General features: G+C 31.1%; 1 protein-coding gene across 1 annotated transcript; it reads left to right on the forward strand.

Moving 5' to 3' along the window:
• The first annotated feature begins 3,705 nt into the window (after positions 1-3,705).
• LOC134715304 (kinase suppressor of Ras 2-like) lies at positions 3,706-21,275 on the forward strand. Its single transcript, XM_063577417.1, has 12 exons — positions 3,706-3,878; positions 6,829-6,907; positions 7,481-7,545; positions 9,332-9,967; positions 11,392-11,443; positions 12,842-12,949; positions 14,424-14,582; positions 14,795-15,016; positions 16,740-16,874; positions 18,872-19,001; positions 19,413-19,493; positions 19,923-21,275. Exons 2-12 carry the CDS (start codon positions 6,861-6,863, stop codon positions 19,995-19,997), a joined length of 1,710 nt encoding a protein of 569 aa, XP_063433487.1. The 5' UTR covers positions 3,706-3,878; positions 6,829-6,860; the 3' UTR covers positions 19,998-21,275.
• Positions 21,276-26,071: the final 4,796 nt, after the last annotated feature.

Consider the following 26,071-nt stretch of genomic DNA (forward strand, 5'->3'; position numbering starts at 1 on the left):
GCACACGCCATTACGGATATTATATTATTAAAAACTCTGTTTCAAAATTTTTAAAATCATTATAAATTGAGGAATAAAATTCCCTAATCCAAGGCTTTTATTGCTTTGTACGTTTTGACTACACTTTTTAATCATTTTGGTTTATCAGCCTTTCGTATTTTTAAAAATTTTTGAATTTATCAACATATAAGCCTCCAGCCTAACGCAAAAAAAACATGTATTTTTGAAATACTCGTCTTATGAAGTTCAATGTGTACCGATACTGCTGTCAATAGACCTATAGGATATTAAAAAACTTATTTGATCACAAAGATGTATGGTTAATATGTTTCAAATTGTCAATAAAAATTTCTATCACCTTTCTATTCACATTGTCTTGATATTTTTTTTCATTAGAATAAAGTAAAGCATTTGCAAACTTGATTTTCAACCATTCGGTTTGTCAATTGATAACTGCAATCAAAGTGGACACCTTTTCATTAGGTTCGTATGGCTTATTGTGTTTTAAAATTTGTTTATTTATTTATTCATTTTTGTAATTATTTTGTTGTTTGCTTTTTGATTTGTTTGGTGTTGTTTTGGGGTGGGTTGGAATGCGGTGTCGTAGGTTCAGATTCTAACTGGCTAAAACTGAAGTATTTCAAATTTGTATTCGGTTGCTTATGCTCTAAACACGCTGAATTAAAAACTATGAACAAAGACTCTTCGGCTGGGTTTTGAAATAATGTGTTCGCGCAGAATGTTATGTTGTCATGCGGACTATAACATAGTGAACAAGCAGGTAAAAATTCGACTCGGTGTACCGGTGTAGTACAAAGAAAGCTTAATGTTCATGTTACATTAACATGTTATCGTTCTGAAAATGCATTTTTTCGTTGGACGTTTAACAGCCATACAATATCATCGTTATTATAATTAAAACGTCTGTTTAAATCATATTGACGCACTGATTGACATGAAATTGGTTTAAATTCAATTTCTAATTTGTCGATTCAGTTTCTCATATGTTTCTTGTCGTCTAAATATAGAACTGATAAAAGGAAGCAATAATAGCTAATAACACTTTATGTTGCTAAACTAATTTTCCAATCTATTTTCATACTGATTGTATCACCAGATTTCCAATGAGGATATTCGAGATTTTCCTTATTTGGAGAGGAAATTGTTGAATTATCATTTTGTCAATGGAGATTCGACACTGATATTAAACTTCTTCCACGGATAACGTCAAGTTGCCGTCCTGAATGACATGACCAGATGGATCTTCTATGAATGATGCAATTGTTTATAAACTATATCAATTAGAGTTGCATTCATATGTGTAAATGATAACCTGTTGCTCTCCAGAGTAAATGAACAAATGAGATTTAACTACGAAACGTAGTTTTAGTTGATGGTTGGCTTTCCATATAACGATAAGGAGGGTTAACTTGAATTTGTTACATTACATTAAAACACATTTAGTAAGTTGGCTAATATTAATTCATTTTTTCATTTATTATAATTTGTGGTTACATTAACATGTTTTTTTGTCATTAGCAATGCATTTTATAGTTTTTAAGATGCGCATTTCGAAAGTTTGAGTTATCTTAAAAACAACAACTTCAAAATTAAACCAGGTTTAAACCAGGTTTAATCCACCATTTTCTACATTTAAAAATGTCTGTACCAAGTCAGGAATATGACTGTTGTTGTCCATTCGTATTTGATGTGTTTTGTCATTTGAATTTTGCCATGATTAGAGACTTTCTGATTTGATTTTCCTCTGAGTTCAGTATTTTTGTGATTATTTTTTTTTTAAAGAAACGTTGAAATGCAATTTTACTTCTAAAGTTTATACAGTTTTTTCTTTTGTGTGTAATCTTTAAGATTTTGAATTTTTATCGTATACTTATTTACCATAATTGTACTTTCTTGAAGATTGTTAACGCATGCACAAGAATGATGTGTTACAGGAAATTTAGTTTTCAAATTCACTTCGGAGTCTACTGTATTACTTTGAAACGACATTCGGCACCCTTAGATAAATGACTGTTCCTCCAGTTGTTCAGAGAATAATATCTGAAAATTTTGTGACGCCACCAACATAATTTCATATCCCCGTAAAGTCGTAAAATGTATTAAATCATGTCTACTCGTGTGTGCACAATGAACAGTGAGGTAGATATTGCGTGTTTGTTAGTAGAACCATGAAATCTATATTATAGAAAAGTAACAATAAGGATTAGAATCAAACCATGGAACAGATAAAAAAAAAGGATGATGGTAAACCTGCACGACCAGTTTGATTTAATGTTTACGACATCTGATAACGAAGCTGACAAATAAGAAAACATCAATTGTCGCTAGGAACACACTGTTATAGTGTTAACTGGTTTGTGAGTCGGGCAGAACTCTTCAATAAAGTATTTAAACTAGTATGCGTAATTAAATTGTAAATAAAAAATGAATGACATATGGACCCTGTACAGTGTTATCAAAGGTATCAGGCTTATATTTTGATGCGCCAGTCAATTAAGACTCTTCAGTGACGCTCAGTCAAAGCATTTCGGACATGAAAAACTCCAAAAACCAATTAAGAGTTATTATAAAAAAAGGTTTGAAAAATATAGATGCAGTGCAACATTATATTTTTTTCAACTATATACTTCGGACGTATTATTAAATTTTTATAACGTTGTTGAAAGAGTTGTCAACAATTCCCTGTGAATCATAGAAATAGTTTTCTTTAATGATTTAAGTCCTCTAAAGTTAATGATATGAATAATAAATATTAAATAGTGCAATACTATCCCTCTTGTTCAGTATAATATCAGATCAGTGTTTGTTGTTTTAGAATTAAAGTATACGATATGCATATTGCCCTTATCAATCACTCGAAAACTCCAGACTTATAAGGCTATGAGAGACTCCTGATATCATGATTAAAATCAATAATGCGATACATAACATCCTTTGAAGGATATGGTACCAGTTTGATTGCTTTCCTGGGAGCAGTTTGAGGAATAATTAAAGAAAGAAGAAGTGTGATGCCAGCCACGACAAAAAACGTTAGACTGTTAATGTGGACGCTTTTGAACAAGATGATTATAAAGAGTACTTTCGATTCTGAAACGACTACTCAAGGTGTCTCATTAAAAAACAATTTTAATAAAACAATTACTATTGGTTACCAGTCCCTAGTCAATTACGATTTTTTTTTGTCATTTATCAATTAAATATTTGTGACAGATTTTCTACTTTAAATTAAAAAACATCAGAAATTTATAAAATTCTGGTTTGACATTACAGATCTTAAATTAATTTCATAAAACAAATATCAATGCCGCTGACAGAGTTATTCGTTATTAAAGTTGAGTTCCCATTACATGTAATTACTTTATAGTGTCGTAAAAGATTCCCCAAACTATATCATTGGTGTGATGATAAATTTATTTTATCTCAATGTTATGAAAGTTAATAATCAGAAAGGTGTTAATATAAAAAGACTTTCACATTTCCATGGTTACAACTCATACGTAAACTAAGACAGCAGAATTTTTCAAAATATCTATCCGTCTTACAGATGCATCAATGACATTTGTCAAATTTGCTTCTTTAGAATTTTCTGTAATAACGACACTAAGTTATCTGAGCGACAGCTTTACGTCTATTGATTTTCTAATGCTAAATAATTAAGTTTGAATTCAACTCGTATGTTGGTGTATTGGGATTTGATGTCGCAAAACAAAAGTCATTTGTAATACCTTTACTGACGAAAGAGCGGTATTGGTTTTATATATACGTTGCATTTATTACACAATCAAAACGCGATCTGTTAGATAGAAGTTGTTAAGTGAAATACTTATTGGGAATTTTAATTTCTGTTAGATAAGAAGGTAAAGTATTCCTGTTTATTATACAATTTTTATGTTAACCCAAGAACGTTTGATTAAAAATTATTCTTGACGAATTTGTAAATCTATTAAAATAGTTTAATAGAGATTTAGAGATTACTGTTTAATTGCTTTTTAATGACTGGGATACGTTGTTGTTGAATTTCATAGATTTTGTGCGTATGAAATAGACCAAACTTTTTGAAACAAAATTTAGTAATATTTGATATTAGTCGTTATATAATATATAAAACTTAATTTTCCTTCAATTTTTCGGAGAGCATGACTTGACTGATCTGGGTTGAGGGGGTGGGGGGGGGGGTATGTTTAATAACAGTTCATTTAAGCATCGTGCTATTTATTCTTTTCTTAAGTCAAATAAATACTTATAAGAGACATAACTAAAACAAGTTAAAAACACTAAGATCAAAAATAAATAATGATAATCGATGTATTACATAGCCCTGTAGGTCTTAACATATATATAGTTATATTTTTATATTTGTGATAAAAATTCTTGAGCTAAAGATGAATAATTGTCTGGCGCTCAAAATATGAAGACTTTCTCTGTTGATAGAATTCAATCACTTAGTTATCAAATTAAGCTGAAGATGTTATTCCATCCGTGGAATTATTAGGTCCGACGCTGAAGATGACTGTGAACACCAGCGCTGACGATGAAAAAGATTTTTTTTTAATTAATTATCCCAGGCGCTGAAGACTCAAACGCCATCACTTTATATGCGGGAAAGGTATTAAAATATGCTGAATATGGTGCAGTAGGGGATATATGTAGAACATGTAGGGCTGATCACATATTAATAGGTAATTGTGTATAATGATACCCTGTAATCCTTTATCCATCTCACAAAAGAAACGTTATAGGTTGATAAAACCTGAATAATTATGTATTGTTGAAACATAGGAATTGCTTAGGAGTCGTCGTTACATTTTCATAGCTCGACTGAAAAATCAGAACTCAGGTACGATATCATAATAACCACTCATCTCGAGCTCTATATCACTGAAAAAGGGCATGATATGTATTTTAGCTAGCATGTTTAGTGTTTTATAGCTAATTCATCCCATAATCAAACTTCTGTCAGACGCGCGGTAACACATCTATTATTTTTATGTTTTGTGTCAGCGAATTAGAGAAGTACTAGATCCAAACAATGACAACTGCTAGATTAGAAATGAACTATAAGAAAACCTGAATCACATTTTTTAACGAATTATAAAAATTGAAAATTTAATCACTCATTGATCATATTTTCTTCGGAATAATTAGAAATCTGTAGATTGTTTTATCTTTTCTTTTTTCTAAATGATCGAAAGTGTCTCACCTCTTTTTCCTCATTTTTAATTCGTGATATCACAAATTGTTGAAAACATTTCGAAATTGTATCCCAGATTTATAGAATTTTTATGGAGTACGTATGTTTGATGACACAGCTGAAATCTGAAATAATTTATATTACTGTAAATTCAGAAATTATTGCGTGCATTTATTATTGCGATTTTGTCATTTTAGACTTCAATGCGATTTTAATTTTTACGATTTAGAGACAAATCCTGTTCAATTCATATAAAATATTTCAAAATGCGAGTTTAAATTATTGCATTTACAACTCAGTCACATTTTTCGCAATAATAAAAACCTCGCATTAATTTCTGAACTTACAGTGTTTCACACCAATCAATGTGATAGTAGAATTAATGAAAAATCACACGATTATGAGTCATCCTTCAAATTGTTTTTGTTTTTGTTTTAGGGACAGCTAACTTGTTTTCTAGTAGTTGTATTTAGTTTCTGTGAATTACTATATTTGTTTTAGGGACAGGTAACTTGTTATCTAGTAGTTGTATTAAGTTTCTGTGAAGAACTATATTTGTTTTAGGGACAGGTAACTTGTTATCTAGCAGTTGTATTAAGTTTCTGTGAAGAACTATATTTGTTTTAGGGACAGGTAAATTGTTATCTAGTAGTTGTATTTAGTTTCTGTGAAGAACTATATTTGTTTTAGGGACAGGTAAATTGTTATCTAGTAGTTGTATTTAGTTTCTGTGAAGAACTATATTTGTTTTCGGTAATCGTTAGTAGTATTTATTGGACAGTTGCCCTTTATGCTTTTAATCATTTCACATTTGGTCGTACTGGGGCCTTTTATGGCTTACTGTTTAATATATTTTGATTAGGGGGTTGCTCATTGTTGAAAGCACATGATGATTAAAATATGTTTTTATCTTAGTTCCTTTATCTTTATAGAAAATTGTGTCAATACAATGTATCAATCATGCCCACTTCTTTATTTTCAAATCACAGATAAGTTGGAGAACAATTCAGATTTATATATTTTTTTTAATTCTAATAAACATAATGTTACAGACATATTAGTGAATAATCATAATAATACTTTTCCTACTAGGATGTGATAAAAACGGCAAACGCGATAGAGGAACAAGTTAAAGTGCAATAATGTCAAAGGACGGAAGACAAGAAACAACATGTTCATATTTTAATCTATTTTCATCTATTTTATTCTTTGTATTTTTTTTTAATCATTCTGCTATTTAATTAATGTTCTGACTGAATTCGATAAACGTATCATCGTTTTTACCCAAAAATAATTAACCTCCCGCGGATCATTGTGTTGATGGAATGAATATTTAACAGCATGTATGGTGAATATTCGATCAAAGAGTAAAACTAGACGGCACTATAATGTCAATGTAAATTTTATAACGTTTCTTTTGTTTCTTAACATTCAATTTGTACTCGATATTAAACATAAATAAAAAGTAATAGAACTGTGTAACTGATAGATAGTTAAAGTATCATATACAATTGATTTTTCGTTTGTATGAGGTCGATATATGTTTACCTATCTATACTGTATCATTTACGTTACAACTAATTGAATAAAGAAAAGTCATGTTTGTATTTGTATAGAGCTGTCCTGATGGTATTATAAAGACTTAAGGATGGCATCCTCTATAACAAGTTTGGTACATCCAAGCTGCACTCAGAGGTAGGATAATTTTATACGTATTTACATAAAATGGTTAGCACACTCTTAAATTCCAGCGAATTCCACGAATGTTTTTATTTTAAACTAAGTCTGCTTTTAGAAAAAGTACATCATTTCATTTGCAGGAATTTAATGGTATAAAAGTTAATTCTTTCAATCGTATCCAATTTTAATTCATTTAACTATCACTTGTCAAATATTAGAAACAGATTGTAAACTTAATCTATCTCAATCTTATTCAATTGAATAGACTCTTGCAAGATCAGTTGATTATTAAATTAATTTAATAAAGCATTTTAATTTTAATTTGAAATTAATAAGACAGTAGTTGCAAGTACAAAAACAAGATATAATTTAGAAAACTGCTGAGCCGAAGAAATTCAAAGAATTAAAACGGTCAACAAAAAATAGAATCTTGTTCGATGTTTTTAAAAAAAATCTCTGAAATCAAATTGCATCTAAAATCTAGAATAAAGTCTATTTCATAAAGTACAAATGCACACAGTTTAATTGACACATTCTTAACAGTTATTGGTAGTAGATTCAGGAATATACAGGGGTGATTTGTTTTAGGTGTTCCCTGAAAAGGAGAAGATCGCATCGATCATCAAAGTACACAAGTAATGAAGCAATGAAAGGTGAGATATGAATTATAATTGTTTATTCTTTAGTTTTCTATGTTGTGTCATGTGTACTATTGTTTTTCTGTTTGTCTTTTTTATTTTTGACCATGGCGTTGTCAGTTGGATTTAGATTTATGAGTTTGACTGTCCCTTTGGTATCTTTCGTCCCTCTCTTATAAACCCTAAATACCATCTAAATTAGGTTATTTCAGATAGATTTCTTTTGGTGTTTTTGACTAGAACCTGTTTATGCACATCTCGATAACACAACATGTACATTTCTGAGTTATAAAATTAGGTTCTCTTAATTTCTCACTTATGTTTTTTTGGCATTGAAACATATAAAGGTTGAATGCGTGGTTTCTGTGTCCACAAGTTTTGCGTATACACCCGTACATGTAGTCAATCGGTTATCAGATAATTATACAATCATATTAAATCAATCTAAAAGAGTATTTTTTATAGCAGTTACCACTTCCAGGCAATTCAATTACATCTGTTTGTACTTTACAACGCCACTTATAATAGTGCTCTAGATGGGGATCTTCATTTTTTTGTTCTTTCATTGTCAGACTATTTTTCAATGATCTTTACATTTCAACACTCATTTATTATACATTCTTTATTTTTGTGGCCTATTTTTCTCTTTTCCCTATTCTTTATTCATTTATCTGCACTTTTAGCCCATTGATTTGATTTTTTCATCAAATGTATAGACGAAGAGTGATAATGGAGCACCTTATTATTTATTAGTGTGTGAATAATAACATATTGCCATGATGTCTTTCGCAATGAGCAAGAACATATCATCAAAGACCTCGGTACATGTTTACTAATGTGAAACAATTCAAATAAGAAAACAACAACAACATTATATTTGTATTTAAACAATGACAGAAAACCAAATATAACACACACCAACATATGTCACCCAATGGATTACCGGTTATATGCTTTTTACAGACAGTGGCTGTTAGGAACACAACACATATCGCTGGGTTTGACATGCATTTTGAGCTTTCAAGCCCCCTCAACTTTGACAGTAGTGATATCACAACAAAAGCACAAACTGTTAGTTTCAGTTTTCAAGGCCATGACGCATGAGATTTATACTAAGCACAAACACAATTAACAAAAAATAAACACCAAAAAATTACATTCACAGACACTGACGACTAATAAATAAAATCTTGTTTCTCAAAGTAGAATGTCAATCAGTACACCTCCAACTGATTGAGTGTAAAAAATAAAAAAAATTGACCTTATGCAATAACACAATATATAAAAGTAAAAATACGCGATGAAGAGTCATAACTAGTGTTAATACATGGATAGCAATATAATGTTGTTTGAAATATGTGTTACACTGACAAAATAAAATCAATGGTAGTACCGACAAAGACAACATTCAAAGAGTTCACTGCAGTGCATAATTGATACACTAAATATTGAGTGTATTTTGAAGAATAAATACGTTTACACAGATCGCTTCATAAGTTTTGACCTGTACAAATGTAACAACCATTAACGTTAATCTATTTGTTGTAAGATTTTACAGCTAAACTACCTAACCAAATCAACGAAATTAGTTCGTCTCTTTTTGTTTACTAGTATTATTTTTATTCCTTATTTCAGTTAGTGCTCGTCTTTGTCGACAACGTAACGAACATGCATCTTGGTATACAAATTGCCTTTGTAATCATGCAATTTTTAAAGCTTTGTACAAGGCAGTTCTATTTGTTTAAGTTATTGCGGTAAAAACCGTTTAATCATGTTTATAAGATTAGTTTTATTTCTACAGGTGAAGAACATTGGACTAAAGTTCTCCAGACAAAAGAACAAACTGCATTTTATAAAAACAGATGTGCTTGTAAAAAATCGCCAAATTTAAATAGTTTAGTCCGTCATCGGTCAGAAGGAGCGGAAAATATATTTCCTTCAGTTTTTCGACGATTCTATGTATGGATAAATTCTAGAGTAAAATCACATAATACACATGATCATGACAAAGTTTTCATACCGGAAATTCAGACACGATCAGGATCTGACTCCGGATGCGAAACAGATATAATATCAAATACACATCCGGTCTTGATACGAACTCAAAAACTACAACTTGACCTAATTAGCATAAACGATGCAGATGACCCAAACTATGTATATATTAGAAACAATAAATCAGCTGACGCCTCACCATCGCTTCATCCATTTTCATCTATTCATAACTCATTTTCGAATATTAATGAAGTACTTACTGATGACAACAAAAAGAATTTTTTAACACTCAGCGTGGGAGAATCTGGAAGCCGACAAAATTTAACAGTTACAAGAAGTGCACCTTCACAAAGCCAGCGAACATCACGTGTGGCTGAACCAGTCTGTAAAATCAAACCATATCACACGTGGCCTCTTTCGAGAAAAGTTCTAGAACAGAAAGGTACGTTTATTAATAACTGATGTATGATCATTATTGCATAAAATTGAGAAAGGAAATGGTGAATATGTCAAAGCGACAACCACCCGACCATAGAGCAAACAACAGCCGAAGGCAACCAATGGGTCTTCAATGTAGCGAGATTTCCCGCACCCGTAGGTGTCCTTCAGCTGGCCCCTAAAATATGCATAATGGTACAGTGATAATGGACGTCATACTAAACTCCGAATTATACACAAGAAACTAAAATTTAAAATCATACAAGACTAACAAAGGCCAGAGGCTCCTGACTTGGGACAGGCGCAAAATTGCGGCGGGGTTAAACATGTTTATGAGATCTCAACCCTTCCCCCTATACCTCTAGCCAATGTAGAAAAGTAAAATAATAACAATACGCACATTAAAATTCAGTTCAAGAGAAGTCCGAGTCCGATGTCAAAAGATGTAACAAAAGAAAATAAATAAAATGACAATAATACATAAATAACAACAGACTACTAGCAGTTAACTGACATGCCAGCTCCAGACCTCAATTAAACTGATTGAAAGATTATGTCTTCATCATATGAATATCAGGTACAATCCCTCCCGTTAGGGGTTTAGTTAGGGGTTTATGCAAGTTATATTATTATTTCATTTTTTCATTATAATGCGAAGAATAGGGAGTGATAGATACATTATGGAATATATTACCTAAGACAGTTGAACAGTAGGGACTAACGGGTTCGAACGAAATTGCAGCATGTTATCTTATTTTTTCCTCAAGAAAGTGGTCTTACAGAATAATGTATTGCAGCAAAAAACCTTAACTTTAACACTCATCTCGAATATGCCTGAAATGTTTGACTGCGAATGTCGAATATAGAACAGGAACAAACTAATATCTATCTACCATAAGTTTATAGACAACATACATTTAACAGTTCTGTCTATTATGTAAAGTAATATCGGGCTCTAATTTTCAGATATTTGACTCAGAAACTTATTAAGAAATTTTCAGAAATGTGTCGTGTACATGGAGGTAGGATTCATACGTTCGTTTTTTTTGAAGAGGTTGGCCAAGAGATAGCATGCTAAAAAAACGTTAACAAAAATCAATGTTCATCATTTCAGTTATGTTTGGTTTTTCTTAATAAAGCCTAACATCAAATAAGAAAAACAACGATAATTCCTATGTTAGATTTGAGATTTTCAAATATTTTGGCCTGCAGCAACATAGAGGAGACATCAAAGGATGCAATGTGCATCTGGTGGAGTAACATTAAAACCATCAGTATTATCAATTAGTTTAATAGTACGTATATATTCAAAATAATACTTGTAACATCCTTAATCTTCGTTATCATAAGTGTAAGCGTACAGGTTTCTAAGTATTCTTGTAAACATGTAGGTTTTAATTATGATTTAGAATATTTTTTTTCTTTTAGAAGAAGAAAAGAGTACAGTGTTTGACAATTTAGAAAACCGTTCTATGTACCGGTAAGCATACCATAGTCCAAGTTATGAATTATAATCCGATGTATTAAAATCTCGAAAAAAACATTCTATATCAGTTCAATCTGGTGCATTAATGCTATGCTCAGTTTCTTACACATACACAGGTTCTCTGAGTTATGTTACATTTCTACATGATCTCATTGTTTTCATTGGCAATACTTGAAGTAGATGATGATAAATACACGAAAATGCGTCTCATACCAAACACTTGGGATCTTTCTTGACCACTACTCTATTTTTTTTAATAGAGAGGTTAATGATCATTGCAACAGCAACCAATAAATACTCTAAACGGGGTTTACTTTTTAGAATACAAAAAATTGTCATAAGTTTAGTATATAGTCCTCGAGGGGTTCACCGCCCTAGTAGCCAGTACTTCGGTACTGGCATGAAAATACGGATTGTTTTGTGATATTAAAATTTGCTGTTACAAAATGATAGAAATTATAATAAAATAAGGAATGTATCTCCTTCATGCAAAGCTCTGATTCCCTTCACGGATTTCGCTATACTTTTTGGACTTTTTGGATTATAGCTCTTCATCTTTTATATAAGCTTTGGATTTCAAATATTTTGGTCACGAGCATCACTGACATGTATTGTCGAAATGCGCTTCTGGTCCAAGAAAATTGGTACCGTTAATTTTATTATGTTAACCGCAAGACATTTAGTTGATGAAATGACAAAAAAAACCTACTGAAAAATTAGTCCAACAGATCCGCGAAAAACGCTTTACAGATTATAGATACTACATGATGATTTAATAACACATCATGCTTCTACATGTATATACAATTTATCTTACCTCCTTTAGATTTATGGGGATTATGATTGGTTAACGGACTGCACGTTGTGACTATATATATTTGGTATAGGGTGCCCTATAAAATACATTGTTAGTTACAATATAGTGTTAGCAACCATATGGGGTTAGAAAGGAGTTACTTCCCGTTCAAAACAAAAAGGAAATTTGAAAGGTTTAAACAGACGAAGAAACTGATGATGAACCATTGAAATACATTAATAGAACAAATTTAAAGCTAACTCGTCGTTATTTTTGACGATTGTTTTTTGCATAGACAAATCGAAGTAGGTTCTTTAACTTAAAGTATTGAAGACTTGATCACTTTGATAGGTCGATAGTCTAAATACCACATGGGAAGACAGTCGGTTAGACAAATTCACTACACGGTGTGCTAGTGATCTAATACGATATTTATAGGGTCATTAAATGCCATATGGGGATATCGAATCTACTGACCTCATATATATCGTATTAGGTCACTAACACACCGTTGTAACTAATAATATATGTGCGCTGTAAAACATATCTTGTACATTTCAACATCGTATCTCCATAAATATAGTCATTACTTTTAGAAATCCGTCAGCTGAAGATCTCACAAACCTGAAGGAATTTTCCATTCCATACGAAGACCTTGAATTTACCACGTGTTTTCGGACTGGCAGAGATCGGGTCATTTACCGGTAAGATAAAGTATTTCTGTTGTACAAAATACTACTTATTCCGCTTAAATTATGTTTAAAAGCATTCGTTCAAATTAAAATGCGTAAAAATGACAACGGAAAATTAAGTAGAAAGGTAATGTTTCTTATCCGTGTGAAATGTTGACAGTTACAAATAAAAATAACGTTGATTATAAAAAGGTTATTGTTTCTTATTGCGCTAATTTTAAATTGAGTATAGAAACGGGGAATGTCTAACAGAGAAAACAATCTGACCAAAGAGCAAAAAATAGCACAAGGCCATCAGTTGGTCTTCAACAGAAGGAAAACACCCCGCACCCATAAACGGGTTTCAGCTGTCTTATTAACAAAACATTGTTTTTGTTTAACGAAAATGAACGTCACCCTTTTATCCGAGACATATAAATGAACCAACATTTAAACAATAAATACGGTCAATGTCAATTTGCATACACACAAAAACACACAGCCTAGCATATCCGATTAACACATACCATTGATACTTTAGATCAAAACTGTGTGGGCAAATCTAAAAAAAATGCTCTTATAGTACCAAACAAAAATATTTCAAACTAGTTAACTTAAGATTGTTGACCACTTGTATATGATGTGAAATAAGTCTTTTATAACATATTGAAATTGTTGTATAAAGTAAATATCTCCAAGTTGATATCAAAATAAGATGTGGTATGATTGTCAATAAGAAAACTATCACCCTGAAAACATAACGGAGTAAATGTTACCGTCTTTGGTTACATTAGTCGAGTTTCCTAAGAGTAAAAATGTGTAGCTGTGAACAAGGAAGCTATGCATTTTTTCGAAATTTTAAATTCAAATTCATATAAATACAAAAGCGTTATATTCGTCATCGTTCTATCTGTGTAATAAATTGTTAGTGTCGTAGATGACCAGATATGTGGAAATGTTCAATTTGTTGAATAAACTCACTCATAAAATTGGGAATGGAAATGGTGACTGTGTCATAGAGACAAAAACATTATTTTCTCGTTAATCGTTATTCATGATCGGTGGTGACATATCAATATGTTTGAACCATACAACAAGACTAAAAAAGACCTGCTTATATCTTTCCATGGTATCTGAAGAATGCCGCGATAATCATGTGTTTTGTGATGCTTAATAATTAATTTTCAGTGTACATAATAGTCTTTGGTCTATTATATGTATTTTCTTCATTTGTTTTGCCATTTCAATTATGTTTTCTGTTGTTCTTTCAATCTGGAGCTGAATTGACCGCTCTATGCATACAGCTACTTTTCATATTGTTCACGATTATACATGTAAGACGCTTTCAAAAAAGTGTTTTAGTTATTATCGAAGTATTATTGCCCAAATTAAATTTGCGCTCTGTAATAACTTTTTTCTAGAGCATTGCACAAACATTTACAAAAACAGTTACTTCCCGATTATATTTCAATTTCAAGAATATATATATGACCATTTGCAATTATAGAGGGAAATGGCATGGTGATGTCAACATACATTATTATGGCAGTTACACAGCTTTAGATTTCTGGCATTTGGTTACAAAGATGCAGCGAGTTCGTCACGAAAATGTTGCTTTATTTATGGGATCGTGTACAGATTTCAACAAATATTCCATTATTGAAAGGTATATTAACACATTATAGAATATATCATCAATGAAATTAATTCATGCTGTAATCAAGATTAATTGAAAATATAAATAAAGGTGAACAAAAAATGACGAGAGAGTATGTGATACATATTTGAACTTAATCTAATTGATCGAAAACAAAATATGTAATTAACTACATTTAAATGTTGAGCCTACACTCATGTTTTCTGTTTCTTTTTTTTTAGCATACAAGATGGCGTATCGTTATACGAACATATACATATCCAGAAAGAAGTCTCAAGTATGCAGTCCAAAATACAGCTTCTACGGCAGATCTCTCATGGAATGGGATATCTTCATGCAAAAGGAATAGTGGTGAAAAATCTTAATACAAGAAATATATTTTTGTGTCCAAAAGCACGCGTCAGTGTTATGGATTATGGAATTGTGGAACCACAACATGATAGGTAATTAGTATATGAGGAAAGACGGATAAAAATAAGCGCATGACCTGAAACCATGATTTTAAGAAGGAAAACAAATCATCATTTTATCTACCTGAATAAAATGTTCTTTAATCTTAATCATTACCGATCTATGATGAGTTTTGACGACTTGAAGTTAATTGGTAATTGTATTGAAAGCAATCCTTAACAATCAGAATGAAATAATCTTTAAGAACAATACTACATGAAGTATGAAAACAGTTTTTTCGAATGTAAGAATTTTCTTGTTCAATTATGCGTGTTACTTTGTAGATATGATAAAGATCTATTTAGTGTGTTGCTTACCCTTTCGATGTCACTTTTCGCTCAGTTTGAGAATATATCTCCCAATTGATACGATATTCCCGTGCTTGCATTTTCTATCATGATTTTCTTGATAGAGGGTTGCTGCTCACAAAGAAGCTATCAAACCAAGAGGTTCAAATGGGGCAGTTGAAATCATCCCTTCGTAAATTTTATGGACGCCATCACGAGTTGGTTTGAATAACCGTTTCACAAATGATATCGGATCTGTTCCTTATAGTCGTTACTACAATCCCCTTCCCTTTCATGAATGTGACCTACCGATTAGCTAGCACTCCAAAGTTAGATGTGTAGTTTTGCATTTTGGACCCTGTGAATTTTTCAAATGTGAGAGCTAGTGTGCAATAAAATTCATTTTTGGATAGCTGTGTATTTAAAGAGCTTTTGTAATGGGTTTATATGAACATCAAGGTTATGTTATATATGTAATATAGGCTGTTTTCTGTATGACAGTCCGTATTTGCATGTCCCTACCATACATTGGTCCGGCAATTATTGTAATGATGTTTTCCAACTTTTTATCGCACGAACTTTGTAATTGGATTTTACGAAAAAATGAGGCGAAAGACCCCATTTTTTATTGGACCATTAGGAAGATTAAGGAAAACAGTTTCTAAAAAGGTATCACTCAAAGGCATTGAAATTCTAGTTTGATCCAAATTTTGGGGGAAATGTGACATGTTCACCCCCCTTTTTGCAATATTTTTTGGGAAATAAATGCAGAATGTTGCCATGGATACACATAAAAGGAATTAATTTTCACCCTTTTAACCTTTGAAAATCAAATCTATGGAAGATACTGATAACATACATATTCACATGTACAACACCAACAGTTAGGTTAATGTATTAGGAATCCAGGAATAGGAGATGATAAAACATTTTGTGGCTCATTTTTTATTTTATTTTCTAACTGTGGAGTGCTACCTTAGCCTATTTACCGGATTTGTTATCACATAAGCAACACGGCGGGTGCCACATGTGGAGCAGGATCTGCTTACCCTTCCGTAGCACCTGAGATCACCACTATTTTTTGGTGTAATTCGTGTTGTTTATTCTTTAGTTTTCTATGTTGTGTCATGTGTGATGTTGCATGTTTGTCTTTTTCACTTTTAGCCATGGCGTTGTCAGTTTGTTTTAGATTTATGAGTTTGACTGTCCCTTTGGTATCTTTCGTCCCTCTTTTTTTTAATATCAATTGAACATAAGAGTGTTTTGTTTCATGAATAAGTTTTTTCATTATGGTTTGAATATTCAAAATAGCTTTACGAATGTAGAATCTTGAATTTCCATCAACTGTTGCTGTTCTTATTAATCAAACAAAAGAATACAATTGTGTTCATGTCGTTATGTTATCCTTGTTTTCCTTATATTCTTACAGAGAGGGATTAGCTTGTGTACCAAGAGGATATCTTACATACATGGCCCCTGAAATTCTACGTACATTGATGGTTGATCCACCAATCATTTACATGAAGGCAGAATGCACAAAAGAATCAGACGTTTTTGCTTTCGGGTAAGTATTATAATCAGACTTTCAGGTGAGTCTATCAGACTATCATATCAAATTTCACGTGATATTTTGTATCATTGTTTGTAAAATTTTGACTGAATAGACTGAAAGCAAGAAAACATTTAAACATGGATATGTTTTATATATAAAAACTTTAGTTCTCTTTTCGTATATATCAAACTAAATAAACATATACTTTCCAATGATACAACTCTCCACAAGAACCAAAGTGCCACAGAAATTTGCAATTATAGGTCCCCGTACGATTTTCAAAGTCAAATCGCATAGTCAGTTATAAAAAAAAACTATAAACGGCCTAAAGTATGTACTATAAATAGAAATGTTACACAGTTCACGAATTTGGTTATACTTTTTGGACCTTTTGGATTATAGCTCTTCATCTTTTATTTATGCTTTGGATTTCAAATATTTTGGCCACGAGCATCACTGAAGAGACATGTATTGTCGAAATGCGCATCTGGTGCAACAAAATTGGTACCGTTGATTTTATTACTACCACTGGGTCGATGCCTCTGCTGGTGGACTATTAGTCCCCGAGGGTATCACCAGCCCAGTAGCCAGTACTTCGGTACTGGCATGAAAATACGGATTTTTTGTGTTCTTAAATTTTGCTGTTACGGAGTGTTGGAAATTATTATAAATTAAGGAATGTATCTCCCTTATGCAAAGCTCTGATTCCTTTCACGAATTTGGTTATACTTTTTGGACCTTTTGGATTATAGCTCTTCATCTTTTATATATGCTTTGGATTTCAAATATTTTGGCCACGAGCATCACTGAAGAGACATGTATTGTCGAAATGCGCATCTGGTGCAACAAAATTGGTACCGTTGATTTTATTATTTATAACCAACGACACCAACTGAATTACAGGCTCGTGTGAAATATAATACCTGCATGTGATGCAAAAAGAAAACACACAGTTTTGGAAATGTTTTTATCCGAACAATTTTTCTGGTTTTCAAAAATACAAGGTGCTATGTGGTAACAATTTCGTTTCAAATATAGCTTCAAAATTATATGTGGAAAATGTATTGGATTCAAATCAGCATAAAGAAAATAAAAGTCTATTGAGCCAATACCTACCTTTTTCATAATTTGTCTGTTTCATAAAGTTTGCGTTACAAGTATGATTATTGAACTTCTAATTTGATTTGTAAAGTGGACAATTTCCAGATGTGTTCTTTTCAGCGTAAACCAGACGGACCTTTAGGGAAAAGAAATGACAAATGTTTATTTCACTTTCTTAAGGGGAATATTTTTAGTCTGGATAACATCAATCCGTGTAGAAAAATATTCCTGAAAGAATATCAATTGTTTCATATTTTAAATGTCAATTTTTCGAGGCAATAAATGGTGTTTCAAATGAACTAAAAACTCGTACAAATTACTAAGCTAATGATAAAACACGTCAGAGTCGTCTCACCTACATATGACTTATCAGTGGTGTTCAAGTCAATAGAGCTGGAAGCCAAAATAGCGTTTTTAAAAACTAGCATATTTCAATAATATACAACTAAATATGCTGACTTACATTATAAAGAATAATTATTGGCTTGTACGGTTACTATAACCAGATCCAATGTGCAGTCTTTCAAATTGTGTTATGAACCTTTGTGTGTTTAGAATTTGCACATGCAAGATTCGAAAGGTTGAACAGTGGATCTGATTAAATTGTCATATCAAATCATAATGAGTAGGTTTACCTATATAGAATATGGTTGCTTGCCAATTATACCAAATATTACAACCCAAGGTCCAAATGACGTGAATGAAAGCAACTATAAGTTACCGTATTGCCTTGAAAATGACCAAAACGTATACAATAAAGTCAGATATAAGAGGTCCGATATGACAACATATATAACACTTTAAATGAATACACCATAATATGAAAATGGTGTGCACAAAACTTGTATGTTGTTGTTCTGCTTATATTTATTTTATTTTTTCCTCTTATATTGATAAATATATTACAGGACTATAGTTTATGAATTGGTCACGTGGAGGTATCCCTTTTTTGGACAGTTACCTGAATCTATTATATGGAGAATATGTACCAATCAATACGAAGAGATAGATAAAATAAAAAGTGCAAAAGCAATGAAGGTATTTTTTTAAATCTTAAAGAAGATGCCCTAATTTTAATTAAAATTAATAGTATATGGCAGTGTTATACAAAATAGTGTTGGTTATGTAAGTTTTGTTGCTCTTGTAATTACTTTTGTATCTTATGCGACTGTGGGTTTGTCCACAGCTAAAAAAATACTTTGTCATTTTTTCTGAATGTATATTTCTACCAAAAAATGATAAATAATTTTTTTACTAGACCAAATAAAGGCAACAGTAGTATACCGCTGTTCAAAACTCGTAAATCCATGAACAACAAACAAAATTGGGGTAACAAACTAAAACCGAGGGAAACGCATTAAATAAAAAAAAAAACTTTATGGTAATGCATAATATATCATATCTGACCGTTTAAAATATTGAACTTTAAAGTTTTATTTACATTGACAGCGTATAATGGAATTGTGCTGGTCGTTTGATCCTGGAGACAGACCAAGTTTTGCTAACATCAGTAAAGACTTGAACAGAACGGTTAGTATATTCTATTTCTGTATAACTTATAATGTCATTGTTTTCAAATAAATATATGTACGAACGTTTTAACGAAATATTTTTTCTCTTCTGAATAATGCAATTTATTTGTTTTGATTTTCCCCTTGGTATATTTTATTTTTTACACAAATGTTATATACGCCAGAGCGCGTTTCGTCAACAAAAGATTCCTCAGTGACGCTCGAATCCAAAAAAGTTAAAAAGGCCATGATATACTTTCTAAATGCTCATGCCGTCCGCTTAAGCCTATGGCATGTTGTTAAAATCAAAATAAAGTTTTCCCTTCTGAATAATGCTAACAGTCAATTTTCAAATATGTTCCATTTTTATTTCCTATGATAGTTTTATCTTTAATTTTTGTAATGATGATATTTCATTTTATTTCCAATGTTATATTGATATTTGCAGATATCATTACACAAAAGACATAGTATTTCGGAGCCAGACATTTTAAGTAGATTCGGCTCAATCAGTTGTTGCTAAAGAGACGATTTTTGTATTGACATCTATTACCGCTAACTGTTGTTTTTCCCTTTTTGTTTATGCATTATCATGAGAAATTTAAAACATAGGTGACAGTTTGAAATGTGATATAACATATTGATTTGATTCACAGTTATGCAAACTTGTTAATTTCTTGTATTGATCAGCGGTAGTTTGGGAATTTAAGTATTAATATTTTATTAGGAAAATAATTAAAATTAAAATAACCAAATCACAAAAAAATAATATGTAGACAATGTTTCATGGGTTTTTTGTTAATGTTCCATGTACTATTAACTGACGGCAGTTAAAGATGAACACACATCAAGATATTGTAACGACATTCAATCTTAATGGCATAGAAAAACAAAGACCATTTGAAAATCTAAAAGATCAAAATTAAGGTCAAAGTACTTTTGACTTAACATTCTGGTTTTATTATCTAGGGTGGTAGTACAATCAATATTTTTTTATTTACTAATTGATCTCTTACGGTTTGAAATTATAAATGCTAACATGATCTGATATCGTATTTTTAAAAGGTCTGAGAGACATAAATATCACTAATGACAGAGATATATAAACATTAGATTGGAAATTGAAATTGTTTTACTGCATTTATAAAATATCAAATGTCCTTGTTATTCCCAAGTGATTCGTGCAATCATGATAATTATTATTAAAAACATATCGTCAAAATCATCTTAAAGATAAAAGTATTGTTAAATTCATTTTGACTGCTAACCATTTTATCCTAAACCAGGGAACATAAGACATGTATTCAGCCTTAAGAATCGGATAATCATCAACATTGCCAAAGTTAGATGAGTAGCATTACGTGAAATTAGTAATATGTACATAAAATATTTTTCGGTCATCATAATATTTAATCGTCACAGCTTTCAGTTGAATTTTGGATAAGGTCGAGCTATATATGATTACTTTATATTTTTTGTGTTCTAAATTGCCGTATATTTAAACGTTTAAAAATTAAAATTAGAGCAGTCAAAAGTGAAAAAACAACAATACCTAACTCCACGAGTCTTAGGATACTTTTAAGATGAATTTGACGAATGTTTTAGAATATTTTTATACTACAGCATTTTCTGTTCATTTCCCTTGATATGTGAAGTAACTAATGTTGTAGAGGCTGGTTTACAAATGTAAATTTTATGCAAGTTGAGCATATAGAATGAAAATCATGAGTTTTTATTGAGGCCATATTTCTTTTGCTTTTATTTCAACAACATATTATGAATATGCATATTTTACGTGTGAGTATTGTAATCTAAAGATCTCATTTTAAACGTTTCTATATGATGTTTCAAAACATTATTGTTTGTTATTGTTTTCTTAAATAAATTTTATCAAATAAATATCATTGAATATTATGCGTCTTATTGTTGTTTCAAAAAAGAAAAAGGAATGCGTTTACTTGTGCCATTGTTAACGACCAACAGCGGTGACGGTCTACAATATAAGCGGCATATAGAGAGGGGACATAACTAACTCATTAGCATAGAGAAAAACTTTCCATGTGTTTCAGATTGATTTAGAAGGTTCTGCTTCAAATGGTACAACTGCTGTGTTGCGAAAGTGGAATTACAAATTGAATTATTCACATTTGTCAATGACACAGCAAATTTTAAACAAGGATACAGTGCAGAAAACAAAAAACGACGACCAGCTACGGTCGTAAGATACAACATCATCAACACATGATTTTTTCAAGATATTCATAGTATTTACATATCTACCAAAGGTTATAATAATTCTTTTAAGTACAAAACCACTTAAACAAAATGGAGGCAAACATCAACCTAACTGTAAAGGGTAGGTTTGGGCTACATTTAAACGTACAAGGCACTGTTTGATATGATGTGATAATAAGTATTGATTTAATTCACATTGCTATATGCAGTAAATTTGAAAGGTCATCAAACATAATCAAATTTAATAGCCATCTATCTAATGAATTGATATAGCTATTAACCTATATAATCATAAACCTAACCGCGCAACAAGGACCCATAACGCAAACCAGGAAAAATAGAACAGTTTAAACTTTAATGGCAGAGTCACCTTTAGGATATAATCTCTAAAAATAAAATGAAACATAAATTGAATTTCAAAATCAACTTTTATTCTCCTTTATATCACATTTTACACACACTTTGACAAGTAATGTCTTTCAAAATATATTTATCTCTATTCAAATAAATTTAAAAAATAAAGTGTTAATTCCTTTTTGAAAGTACAATGCGCTGTTTTTGTCTAAAGTCCTGAATAAAACCTAATGAATAATAATTGTATGTTTTTTCTATCTTTCATTGAATTGAAGTCACTGAATGCACAGTGTTATTTTTGGGAGCCTGTCATATTAAGTCAAGATGTCTTATATGAAACATATCTTTCTAGTTTTAAAATCAGATGATGCAAACTTTGATCGCTGATATGTTTAAAGATTCGAATATTTCATTGATATTGTGATTGAAATGCAGTATACAATGTAGAAGGTTTATGAGGTTTAATATTATACAAATGAGGATACAAACTTAAAAACAAGTTCTATTCATGTGGCGCAAAAAGGAGTTCATTAAAGTCGTTTAAAAGTACACATTATGCATCCAGAACACTTCCTAGTGCTACGATTGATCATTTAAAGAGCGACATAATAATTATACTTAACAAGAAATGTCTTTAAAAAAATATAAGTCTTTATTTGAAATAAACTAAAAAAAAAGGAATAATTTTAAATATTTTTTTTTGATATATACTATATCCATTGCATTTCAGACACTGAATACACAGTTTCCTGGAGCCTGTCATATTAGGTTTTGTTGTTTCATACGGAAATAAATTTTATCAATATCTGTTGTTTTTGCTCATGAAACTTTTATGTTGCATTCACTCTCTTTGAAAAAGATTACATTCGATGATATATATTGGCGAAAAATCAGGTGATACAAACTTATATCGGTCGAGGGTATTTAGAAAAAATGAAAGTAAGTAATATATTGGTTTTTGTAATTGAAAAGCAATTAAAATTACAGTTTATGACATTTTATACTATGAAAATGAGACGTGACATTTTAAAACGGTTGCTATACGTGTGGCGAAATAAAGTTGATAAGAGTCGTTTAAAAGTACACAGAATGCATTCCGGAAACGTTTTTATTCCTCAAATACTCAAATACAATTATATGATTATTTTTACATTTCAAACACTTTTACACGAATTGTTCGATTTATTGAGACAAACAAGTAATTATATTGAGAAATGATTTACGAGAGTAGGTGAGAGAGACTTCAACTAGATTACAGTGAGTTGCACCTAATGTAATGAAACAGCTTATATATATATGAAGAACTTCTTCTTTTTTATATTTATTACTTCATATGAGGATTCACGCTTGAAACGAAGGATGTTTCACATTGATAGCGAAGTGCATTTAATCATTTTAATGCACCCACCGAACACACAGTTGAATTATATATCATAATAAAGTTTATCATCTTTACTCTATGTTTTGTCCAGTCGAGAAAAAAAAAGAACGGTCAAATGTCAAGGACGGACAAGTTCATATTTTCCAAGATTTCAGAATTCTTGCATATTCTGTTTACCCTAATAAGTTAGGAGAAAGATTAAAAAAGAGGTTAAAATAGTTATAATATGATATAATATCAACAATGATATGCATCCTGTGGTGTCCCTCTGTTTGATTATCAGGTTCAGAACTATAAACTTTCGATAATTGAATTTTATATTTATATAAAAAATTACATATTATCCATCTTGAGACGATTTTTTTTATGTTCACACATTCGCGGCAGAAACATAGACGGTACAATTTTATTTACACCAGTTGCATATTTCACCAAATGTCATTTTACTATATTTTCATGTTTATCGAAATAAATTTAAAAGACAAGTGTTTTTTTCCTTTTAGAAAATACTACTGCGCTGTTGTTGTCTACTTCCTTGAGTAAAATTTGATTAATTTGTATATGGTATTAACTATCTTTCAATGAACACAGACATTGATAGAACAATTTCTCAGAGCTTGCCATGTTAAGTAAAGCTGTCTTAAATGGAAAATATCTTTCTAATGAAATATTTTACCAGCAGCGGTTGTTTTAGCTCTATGTTAATATTTTATGTTTCAGTACTCTATTAGAATGAAATTGCATTAAATAATATATAGGCTTTAAAGGAGACGACGCAAACATATCGATTTGGGTTGTATGTTTAAAAATTTGAAAATTAATTTTTCATGGTGATATAATGCAAAAGCAGTATAACATACGGTTTATGAGATTTTATGATATAAGAATGAGAATTAAAATGTTACAGCGATTTATATATGCACATGGGGTTAACGAGTGCTTAAAAGTCGTTTAAAATTCGTTCACAATCGGGACATTTTAAAAAAAAAAAAAATTTTAAATTTTTCTAATTATTATACTTCGACTCACTTTCACGATTATTTCAACATTTACAAAAACTTGAACATGAAACATTCAATTGTAAAGACAAACACGTCATTAAATTGATGAAGAAATGAAATAAGTAAAGAGAGAAACATGTAAGGCTTATTGTATCAGAAGAGGAATCGTGCTTGAAACGAGTTATATCTCACATTGATAGCGAGTGACTTCACCCATAGAATATTATTGATGCATCCACCCAACATATATAATGAATTATATTTCATTTTAAAGATCATCATATGTTCGTCATACTGCACGGTCGTAAATAACTGTATTGTCAAGTTTCCGTCGAATCAAATAACATGATTAGAGAAGAAAAAAACAGTACACCAAAAAAATCATTGAAATGCAAAAACCAAAGACCCAACATAAACGTCTGATGATCGGGAGTCAATGACCATGCATTCGAATATGAAATGTGTGTGTTGTGAATTAGTTATAGTTACTTTATACTCTTTTATTTGTTTAACGTTTTACCGCCATTTACGTAACAATAGGCCCGCAACGTCGTCACTTGCCGACGTCTCTCTTGTATATCATAGACTAGTAAAGCTTACGAACATTGAAGACGCTTTTGTGTTTACTATTATCGATACGTCCAAAACATTGGTGCCGTGACAAAAACAGAAGGGGGGGGAGGGGCTTGCCATATTAAGTCAAGCTGTCTCATATGAAACATATCTTTCTATAAAAATATCTTATCTGTAACTGTTGTTTTTGATCAGAGGAATTGAACTGCTATGTCCAGTGTACTCTATTAAAGTTACAATAGATAGTATGTAAATTTAAATCAGATGATGCAAAATGTGATCGACGATGTGTTTAAAAATTTTAAAATTAATATTTTATTGATATTGAAATTGAAAGACAATATAAATACGATTTATGAGGTTTAATATAATACAAATGAGGATAAAAATATGAAATCATTTTCAAAATGCTAATATACACTTATCTATTCCCGATAATAAAATTTTTGATTTTAACATTCTCAATTTATTTAATTTCTTGAGTAAAACAATAGTCACATAACTCATTCACACCATAATCATGTATAATACCAATTATATCACATTTGACTACACTTCAACAAGAAAAGAGGGACGAAAGATACCAAAGGGACAGTCAAACTCATAAATCTAAAACAAACTGACAACGCCATGGCTAAAAATGAAATAAAACCCCAGAAAAACAATAGTACACATGACACAACATAGAAAACTAAAGAATAAACAACACGAACCCCACCAAAAGCTAGGGGTGATCTCAGGCGCTCCGAAAGGGTAAGCAGATCCTGCTCCACATGTGGCACCCGTCGTGGTGCTTATGTGATTACAAATCCGGTATATAGTCTAATTCGGTAGGTCACATTCATGAAAGGGAAGGGGATAGTAGTTACGACGTAAGGAACATATCCGATATCATTTGTGAAACGGTTATTCCATAACGGTCAACCAACTCGAAATGTCTTTCAAAAAATAGAAGTCTTAATTGAAATAGATTTTAAAAAAAAGTGTTTTTCCTGAGTTAATCTGAAATATTATCCATCTTGAGACGAATTTTATGTTCACACATTCGCGATG

Source organism: Mytilus trossulus, chromosome 4 (genome assembly GCF_036588685.1).
Source record: "Mytilus trossulus isolate FHL-02 chromosome 4, PNRI_Mtr1.1.1.hap1, whole genome shotgun sequence".
Taxonomy (NCBI): Eukaryota; Metazoa; Mollusca; class Bivalvia; order Mytilida; family Mytilidae; genus Mytilus; species Mytilus trossulus.

Excerpts from the sequence above, each read along its gene's own strand:
- LOC134715304 (XM_063577417.1), top strand. The coding sequence starts at position 6,861 with ATGGCATCCTCTATAACAAGTTTGGTACATCCAAGCTGCACTCAGAG. Across the intron at positions 11,444-12,841 it reads GAAAACCGTTCTATGTACCG|AAATCCGTCAGCTGAAGATC; the intron begins GTAAGCATACCA and ends CATTACTTTTAG. Across the intron at positions 16,875-18,871 it reads TCAGACGTTTTTGCTTTCGG|GACTATAGTTTATGAATTGG; the intron begins GTAAGTATTATA and ends AATATATTACAG.